The sequence below is a fragment of the Hippichthys cyanospilos genome, chromosome 2, assembly GCF_059441005.1.
Source record: "Hippichthys cyanospilos isolate Australia breed blue-spotted pipefish chromosome 2, RoL_Hcya_1.0, whole genome shotgun sequence".
NCBI classification, from domain to species: domain Eukaryota; kingdom Metazoa; phylum Chordata; class Actinopteri; order Syngnathiformes; family Syngnathidae; genus Hippichthys; species Hippichthys cyanospilos.
Genome location: NC_142370.1, coordinates 16,621,066 through 16,631,227, shown reverse-complemented (window position 1 = coordinate 16,631,227; position 10,162 = coordinate 16,621,066). Strand labels below are relative to the sequence as shown.

General features: G+C 40.0%; 1 protein-coding gene across 3 annotated transcripts in view; it reads right to left on the bottom strand.

Moving 5' to 3' along the window:
- Positions 1–1,163: 1,163 nt before the first annotated feature.
- Positions 1,164–10,162, bottom strand: part of LOC148427587 (contactin-3-like) — a 61,781-nt gene continuing 52,782 nt past the window's right edge. For all 3 annotated transcript variants that reach the window (XM_088407622.1, XM_088407623.1, XM_088407624.1), the window contains 3 exons: positions 10,013–10,125; positions 8,663–8,831; positions 1,164–5,833 (listed from right to left, as the gene is read on the bottom strand). In XM_088407622.1, the coding sequence (XP_088263748.1) occupies positions 5,736–5,833; positions 8,663–8,831; positions 10,013–10,125 (380 nt within the window). In that variant the 3' untranslated portion in view covers positions 1,164–5,735. The remainder of the gene's footprint in view (positions 5,834–8,662; positions 8,832–10,012; positions 10,126–10,162) is intronic.

Genomic DNA, 10,162 nt, shown 5'->3' with positions numbered 1-10,162 from the left:
ACCATAAGCCGGCGAAAGACTATTCTAGGGAACACGCATTTTTGTTGGCTTAGGTCTGTCGGCTGTTTTAAACAATTTTGTGGCTGCAAAACAAAAAAAATGATCAAGTCAACAAACAAATCGAACTGAACCCCAATCGGCAGCGACAGCGTAGTGGAATTTGCTTATCAGGAGGGTAAACTGTAGCGAGGGAACCAGTCTCATCTGTGTACCAGTAAATGAATCTGGCTACAGTTGCTATGAAGCGCATTTCCAAAGTCAGCTGCAAGAATTAATTCGGAAAAAGAGTGAATGTGATGTCAGCCATGGAAGTGGCGTAAATTCAAGGTGGCCGGTTGAAGAGAGACAGTAGCAAATGACTTCAGTTGCTGCGCTAAGAAAGTGGTGCTTCTTGGTGTCATGAGGGTCACCGTGTCTGGTTACTTAACACTGAGTTTAACACCGAATGAAAAAAAAAAAATCATCTCTCCTGCGCACCGTTTTGAACGTTACGAGAAGGACAGAAAAGTAACGTTGCCCACAAAATATATAAACGCATTTGATAGCGTTGTCTGATTTGAACTGGAATGAACAGCGATCAGTGGGAGGGTTTCTAGACCCACTTTGTTTTCTCTCAAGAGGTAAGGTTTGGCTTGACTAAATTGGACAGAAAAAAACTATGTGCTTAGAAAAACAAACAAACAAAAGTCATTTTGGAACCTGCATGTCAATTTCAGTTTTAATCAACATACGACTCTTAAACATTTTTTTAATCTCCCAAATTATTCATTTGCTATTATTTACCCTTATTTATCAAACTGTGTGGGTTTTTTTTCCAAATAGTCTTCCTTCAAAGAATGAAATAAACCAAACAATGAAAAATGCTACAATGCAGATGCATTGAATTCCATGTCATGAAATATTATGAGATCAGTTTCTAAACCAACGCCACATTCAGATCAATGTCTTTTTTCCACCAATGAATAGGATATTACAGGTGCCATGTAATTTAAAAAAATGGCAAAAATGGCCTCATATTGTTCACTTTATAGTTTTTGCCCCCCCCAAGGTACTACTTATATTTGACCTGCAGTAAAAGACAATAAAGCCATTGATGCTGAAAATGAAACATTATCTCTACAGCGTTGTATGGTGTATTATACAATTCCAGTCGGAAATCTGAGTTGATTTTGTTTGTTTTTATTAACTGCCTCATTTAGAAAACACAAATGCACCAAACAATATTATACATGCACAGCTTCAGCATATCAAGATCAGCAACTGACTTTTCAATGTGAAAACGCGACTGCCACGATCTCACAGAGATCACATTCGAGAGTGAACAGAAAGGCCAAGCATTTCCTTGGGGGGGAGGGGGGGGTGTCGCTTGATATGCTGTCGCATTGTAATCAGTTTTGCTGCTTTTTGCCTCAGATCTAAAATGAAAGGCTCTCTGTGTTGGCATCAGCCTAAGAAACGTTACTTTCGGATCATGAATTTTTCAAGTTGGACCGCCAATTTCCGAGTGACTCGCCTCAGTTGCGGGACGTTGCGTCAAATCTCAACATGTACAGAATTTTTCCATCATGTTATTTCTTTTAAAGCAACACTTGACCTTTGCGCAGAATCGCTAAAGAAAACAATACTTCAAACAATCAAGGTCAGAAAAAAAAAAAAAAAACGTAGCGCAAGGGCTTGGCAGCGCTTACACTTAAGTCATTAAAACATCGCCACAGCACTGCTACTTTACAAAAACAAAGATATCGCCATTGCTTTGCAGTACCAGAACACATATTTTTTTTTCCATTTTCAATATACTGTATAATCATAAAAAAACTGAGATATGTTTCCCGTGTAAACAGTAGTAAAATGCCATTCCTCAATGTAATAATGTACACAAAATAACTGCATACGGGGAAAAAAAAAACACAATGCGAACATCATGTCCTTTAAGCATATGCTTTGCAATTTGACGTTGTTTGGGTGAACCATGACATTCCAAATTGAGATTTCTTATAATGACCGACATATTCGGCCATCGCTTCCATCCGGCGCCGCTCAAATGTATTCATCTGATTGAACGTCTTCTCAAAAACCACACCTGTCGGCATTGTCCATTCATCAAATCAGTGTTTGAACGCACGACCGCGTCATATATCCGATTGGAACCTCTCGGGCCATTCAAAGGACATTTCAAAGATGAGGCAGGTTGCGGCTGGCTTGAATACAACAAACAAAGACGACAAATACAGCACATACTGTAAAGGAGCCAATCCAACAGACAACAACGGACAGATTCACAAAGTGATAAACACAGCTGAACATACATTTTTCCTAAAAAGCTGCTGGCGAGCTCCATTGGGATGATCGGACTGGCATGTACCGTAATTTTTGTTTGTTGCGTTGGCAGATCTTGAAACTTCTCCTGCGGACCGCAAACACTGATTCGGTGGCTAACGCTGTTGCCGAGATGGATTTCACTATTGATTAATCTGCTGGGTGTACGTCTTATTAATTGAACAAAAATGTCAGGAATGAAAGCGGAGAAGCCTTGTAACCTTTTCCCTGAACCCAAAGAGACATTTTCAAATTGCTCGGGCAAATCAACAGGGTACTGAAAGTGCCATTACATCCGTGGCTGACAACTAACCAATGCTTGCAAAAGTACTTTTTTTTTTTCGATTAAATAATTGGCATGTGAAACGTAGCCTTCCCTTGCATCTGCTGTTGAAAGTCTTTCCACACATTGCCCAACAATGCAAGCGGCTGTGATTGAAAGATAAATGGCCTCATGATTCTTTGGGAAGGTGAGAAAGGGAATAGAACAACTGTGAAGTGTTTTCGCGGCCTTGTATTATCCGCGAAACTTGACTATTAATGGAAATGCGACATTTCCGTGTGCCAAAGTCTTGCCGCAGACATGCAATATTGTGCTGTCATTTATTCATCCTTTGGGGGTCAAGTCAGGGCTAATTTCCATCATAATTCGCAAAAGAAAATCATCCAAAATGCATGTCACTATTCTAGGAAATGACTCAAAAGTGAAAAGCGGCAATGTCAAACTAAAAAAAAAAAAAAATGCACCTAATGATAATCACCGCTGTCAGGTGTAATGTGCCCAAATGTCATCACTTTTGTATTTGTTTCCACAAACCGATACTATAGGTCTGTCCAGCCATTATGTGTTATTTTTACAATTTCTTATGAAATTCAACCCTCCTGTTCAGTCCTTTTTTTTTTTTTAAGCAACAACAATGGTGTTCCAGTGTCAATTTGACCCAGTCAGGTTTAGTTACCCAAAAGAATTCCAAAATCCTAACAAACATTGTTGATATTTTATTATTATGAACTCAATTACTAACTATTAAATCATTATTAAGAGTAATAATGTTTCCTTACCTCTAACAGTTAAACTGTAAGGAAAATGTACTCGTTTTTTACAAAGAAAAAAATGTTCAAAATGTTTTTGTCATGTTTTATCACTTCTGAACCAGATAATGGAAAGTGTTATTCCTATTTGTTCAAACAAGACATTCATGTCAAAAATACTAAATACAGCCGCCTTCATCCTCAGACATGCATCAAAACTGTTTGCAGTAAACAAAATATAAAACATGAAGTCAGCTTTTCAGATGGTCGTGCCACATTCAATGCAGAAAATATTTGAAAATGACTAATCTACAAAGGAGGTGTGTCTTCGGTAAAAAGTGAAAGGAGCTGAAGAATGCTCATGCAGATGCGTATTCGGGGCTCCTCATCCTGGCTGGGATCCATAAGTCAAATGATGGATAAACAGCCAGTTTGTGGGATGCTCAGACAGACAGGACTATATTTTGAGCCACAATGTCTCTGGAGAATTTTTACATTTTCGCAAGAGTAAGCTGAAATGTTAACTGTGGATGAGCCAGAGACCATCTGGGCTCCTGGGCTTTGATCGCTTTGCTTCTGCTGCTCATTTAGTGAGGGTCTTCCTGGCTGGGTGAAATCTTGATAGGACGCCCACGCAGAGACTCTTGTAGGATTTACCACTCCCTTTTGAACGTCCACTGATTGTGGGCGACGTCGTTTCGTGAGAACGTACGTGGTTCTCATTGTCATAACGCCCGGGGAGTTGCGCGTGCGCTCGTGTGTGTCTGTGTGTGAGTGATTTGTGTGAACCATGTCTTACAGTCGCGAAGAAGGAAAGAGTCGGGCATTTCTGACATACTTTGACCTCCAGATTGATTGCTGGGTCAAATTGACCCGGACAGTATCTATATTATATAATTATGTAGTAGTGTGTGTGGTTGCAAATATGTAAGATGAACCGTTTTCATATTATTTGTTGATTTTTACTCAAATAGAACGTTTCGTGAGGAAAACAATTTTTTTTCTTGATCTTCAAAGTTTAAAATGGGTCACTTTGACCCGGAACATAACAGGAGGGTTCAAGTCAACTGTTGTTTTCTTTTTATCAGACAGTGAGAGACTTAAAAGATTAAAGATAAAAGATAAAAGATAAAAGATAAAAGATTTTAAGATTCAAAAATAAAAACTTGAAAAGTTTAAAATTAAACCAAGTAAAATGGTAAAAAGGGTAAAACCTCTTAGAAAGATTTTAAACTTTTTATTTTGGAATTTTAAAACTTTCTCACTCTGCTAAAAAGAAAACAGTGGTTGATTTTAAACTACAGACAGAATGAAGGTTGTTCAAGTCGGAGGGTTTGGAACTTGAAACAAAATTATGGTATTATACAGAATTATGGTGGTGCTAAGGCATGTGAATCGGTTAATTGATCATTAGGCTGTACTTCGCCAGTTTTTTTCGCCAGTGTTGGAAATGTAAACTGTCCAAGTTAGTTTAATGTGATGATAACTAAATGGAAAAACCTGCCTGCTTAATTGTCTAATTTCTCTTTTGGGTTCCACATATGAGAGCAAATATCCACATTCTACCAAAAATATGATTACAATCTGAAACACATTTACTGGACAAAACAGAAAATAAATGCTTATTAAGTGGCATTTAGCCCATAGTGCAGACGAGCTAAAGAAATCACTGGCGCATGATTTAGTCAATTATTTAGTAATTATGTTCAATTGCGATCTTTTAATTTATTTACCGAGTTGCTACCTTGCGATGCGGTAATCCTCTCACCTGTAATGACCAGAACCAAAGTATAAGTCTGATTGTTTTCGCACTGCCGTGGTACTTGTAGACCTCTCTGACTAAAACTCTCTGCAGATGCAATCCGTCAGTTTGCAGGAAAACACAAGGACTGCTGTGAAAAACCTTGAGGAGCTCTCATGCTAAACGGAGCGCTCCAAAATCAAATCGTGCAAGGTAAATAGACGTATATGAGTTGGAGTCTGGGACGGGACCGCCAACGAGCAAGTAAAGATGAAGTTGACTCAAAACGGGCTTGAAAGGCACGGCCGCTTTCCAAGGATTGCGCTGCGGCTCGCCAATTCAGACAAAGGGAGGAAAAGGCCCAAAATACAAAACGTCACTTCTCATCGTGGGTTGCCGAGATACTCAAAGATCTTCATTATTGAAAGCCGGTGTGTGAGACCGTAATCATAGGAAGGCTGAAACTACTGTGGCACGTGAATGAAAAAGTAAGGCATCTGCATCATTCCAGAGTAGAGAAGAAACAAGGCTAAAATGGAGTCAGACAGTGCTTGTGCTCCTCTACCTCACACTCGTAAAACTAGCACACTTTGCAAAGGGCGGGAAAAAAATAAAACAGGTAAAAGTGTTCAAAACAGCAAACGCATCACAGTGTCGACCTGAACGTTGATATTGCAATGGCGAGGAGCAGGGAGGGCGGCGATGCCTTCGTATTCAAGGCTCTGGAGCCACGAGCGCTCATACCTGCAAAACATGCGGAGGGTAGAAAATCAGCTTTAAAAAGCTATTTGAGCCGATCAGTTCTTCTTTCCATACAAAATCTCAGTGATATAACCGGAAAAGAGGCAAAAACAGATGGTTGAAACGACTGATTTTCTACATATTTCTTTTGGGCTGGCTTATCTAGGTACTCTGGTAATGTGCTGTTCTGCATAAAAAGGTAAGACGAGCCGCCGGCGGTATATGTTTGTCATTTAACACATTTAAACAGTCAATTGTGGCTTGATTCATTAGAGCACACATTTCCGCTCGGCGTCTAACAAGAACCAATTTGAATGGGAAAATTGTGTTGCAACCTATTTATCAAGATATGCAAGCCCGTCTTCTTTTATGAGCGAAGCACATCAAGGTATAAAATTGGTTTGTAGTTGCAGGTGATTCGCTGCTGTCGACGTGAATCACAGCCAAGTGCATACCTTGGCTTTGGAGAGCTATTTTAATGATTTATTGCAAAATGAATCATTGTAACAAAAGCGACAGTTGTGCTTTTTTGTTTTAACATGGATTACAAACATTCTTAACATTTTCCAATGCTGCAAAAATACAACGGACCCCCGCCGTACTAAATTCATCCGTTAAGGAGTTCGGATCTTAAGGCAAAATCGTCGTATGGTGGGCAATAGAAATCTATGGTAATTAGCTAATGTGTGCAAAACCCCAGGTAAAAAAACATCAAAATTTTATATACATATTAAGAATTATTAACAAAATAATATAGTAAGTACTACTTATATAAAACATACTTGTATATAACGAAATAACATCATCAATAACATATAAAGGAAAAATGAAATTTTATTTCTTTAGCACGTCGGCACCTTAGTGACAGTGACGCCGACCAACAGCAGACCGGCATCTTAGTGATGCCGTGACACCGACTAATAGCGGACCAGCATCTTGGTGACGTATGCAGTGATGCATGGAGTGCCTTATGAGCGTGGTGCGATTCGCAGTCATACGCATGCGCACTGACAGCCAAGTTTGAATTTTGGAATTGTTATTGATGCAGTAGATCAGGAAAATGCCGTAAATAGGGGACGAAAACATTTAGTATTCCACTTATTAAAGTGAAAAAAACGTAAACCAGGGACGCCATAACCCGGGGGTTCACTGTACATATTGCATTTAAACATTTCTGTCAACAAAGATTTGTGTCATAGCCTGCTACGCACGATTCTTTCAGCTCGGCATGTACTGTATGGCAAGCGGATGAGATCATACAAAGCTAATTTGTGTTTGGTTTGAGTTTTGAGAAAATATGGTAGCTTTTTTGGACACGAGTAGTTTCTACTTTGGTCAATAGTGCTGGTGGACCGCATATTATTGATTTGATAGCAGAGGCTGCGGTCAGTGAAAATTTGAACGGCAATCGCTGCTCGCGGGCCGGGCTTTCTATCTAATCTACAGTATGAAACAAAGCATCTATGATAGGGAGCGTCTATAAACGTATTTCCCATGCCACACTGTAAATTTGCAGTACTCATTTAGCAATCAGGATTTTATGTATATATATATATATATATATATATATATATATATATATATATATATACTTACAGTGGGCCCCCGGTTCACGAACTCCCTCTTTTACAAACTTTTCATCTTACGAACATGGACCGCGGCGTTTTTTTGTCCCCCTCTTACACACAAACCTTTCGTCTTACGAACAATCCAACATGCCGGTCAATGAGTCCGCACTAATTTTTTCGCTTTGCTGCATAAACAAAATTAACTACTTTCGCAAGTCACGGTACCGCTGATATGCTATTGCTCTTACAAAGTCCCAGTCACTGTCCCAGTCACGGTGTCAGTCACCGAGATGCCGATATGCTATTGGTCGATTAAGGTCATAGTCCCGGTCTCAGTCACGGAGATGCGGATATACTATTGGCCGGCGTCACGTCAATCACAGAAATGCCGATATGCCATTGGTCGAACGCCTTCATCTAGCTTGATGGCACAGCTGGTCGGTGTGTTGTGAAGACTTTGCAAACTTTATCTGTTAGACATGGCTTCTAAAATTGCAAGTGGCGGTAAAGGAAGAAGTAAGAGGATGATGACAATTGAAACAAAGCGGGAGATAATAAAAAAAATACGAAGGAGGCGCACGCATAGTTAACCTTGCTAGTGAGTATGGCCGTAACCACTCGGCAATCTTCTAAGGGCAAGACTTTCCTTGCCACGGGACGGACCTCGCTCGACAACAAAATGGAGAGGCTTCTTCTATTATGGATTAAAGAGAAGGAAATCGCCCGTGATATGTTCTAGTTTGAGAAAAGTTCTCGTTTAAGAAAATAAGTAAATAAATTCTGCGGGGTGGTCTCTGCTCCCCTTTTCTCTCATTTGCTGTTAGGTGAGGTAGCTTTACTATATGCAAATGAGCATCCACACTTGAAGGCAAGACCCCGAGGACAGTAATTCCATGCGGTAATGGGGGAAGTCAAGCAGCGACAGAGATGAATTGTGCAGCAATATTCAGGCAAATCTAAAGCGTTTTGAGCTCGCTAAGGGCACCGAAGCCAATGCTGTTTGAACTCAGGAGCAAATTTCCTCCCTGAAGAGGTGTGAACCGACATCATTTTGAGGGCGGCGCAATAGCAAAATAGAAAGCTTTGAGAATGAGGACCCAGATTATCCTCATGTCACGGTCAGGTTGCGTTACAAGACAGAAATCACCGAATTGCACCTTGCGTTTGTTGTAGGCAAATAAAAGCATCGCAATCAATGTTTCCCTTTCAGGCTAGCGCAAAGGCAGTTTCCTTGAACCACTTAAAGGTGAAAGTCGGCGCTTACTAAGCTGGTGGACTCGAATGGCATCTGAAGGAGGGCCCAGGCCTCCTTCACTCAGGGACTGAATGTGAATGATGTATTCATCGTCGACCTCAGGGAGGGTCACCTCGGCTGTTGAATTGGTTGTTGTGAACGTGTTTACATTTTTCAGCTGACTTCTCCTGTAAGACAACTGAAAAGGAAAATGTCAGGTCTGTTATATGCTACTAACTTAGTTACGCAATTATTGAAATAAATAGTCAAATGGAAGGATTTTGTGATACACAATACGCAGACCAAGGCATATCATTTCAAATCTTTGTCCACCATTGATGTGACAATGTAATGAACTCATTGGATCCCAAAGTCATATATATTTTTTTGTTTTGTTTTGTTTTGTTTTGTTTGTGTGTCTTTTTGTTTGTTTTTGTTTTAAGAGTCCAGACGTACAATACCGGGTACTCATGTATATGTTTTTCAGTTTAGGGGCCAAAGGAGGGGCTCAAATGGCTGGAACAAAAGGAGGTCATTAACTCGTTCACTGCCAACCTTTAAGGAACTGTTTGACATTTTCAATACCTAAATGAAAATGTGTTCAATTATAATACACACACTGAATCCACCAAATGACAGCATAACTCTCACTTCTGTCCCCATCTTTAATAATTGGCAATAGAAGATAAGTTTCATATTCCAACCGTTTCTCCCGGTGGACTCGCACAGTGCGTTGTTTGCGTATCTAAAATGGGCCGTTGTTTTCACCTACTTATGCATCAGTAATGTTTTTACCACTTTAAGATATTTACAGTGGAGCGGAGTGAGAGCCTCCTCCACCCATGCCAGTTGGAAAAAATGGAAATGACAAGCAGATTTGTCAATAGCAGTGAATGTGTTAAGTACTTAGGTAATCTGCTACTTTAAGTACTAAGACACTCTTTAATTTAGTATTGAAGTAATCATATACTTTGTGTAATTAACTATTTCAATCCCAAGGACACTATACTTTCACTTTAATCAAGTTTAGTAATTACAGAAAGTCATTGATTATTTTCGTACATTATTCCCTCAAATAATGGATTACTTTGTCACTTAATCACCTAAAGTAACAGATTTTATCCATTAAATTACTTATCCCAGCTGGTTTCAAGCAAAAGGCTGCCTATTGCCCAGACTAGTCACCAGTTAAGGCACACGAGGAGACAAACAACACAGATACCGAGAAGGAACTGAACATATGCGGCTTGCGCCAAAATCAAGAAACAGAACCCATGTTAATTTAGCAACACTCCCTGTGGCCTAAACCTCAGCTTAGGTGCAAGCCTTAACATTTGTCGAGCATTGCAAATGGCAGTGTTCATGCTTCTGACAACTCACTTGGTAACCTGTAACTTCTGACTCGGACTCCAGTGCCACCACAGGCTCCCAGAACAGAGAAAGTCGGGACCCAATTAGCGTCCATTCGATATCCAGCGGCGGTTGGGACGGCGCTGTGGCGTCATACAATTGTAACGTTAGAAACCCTCA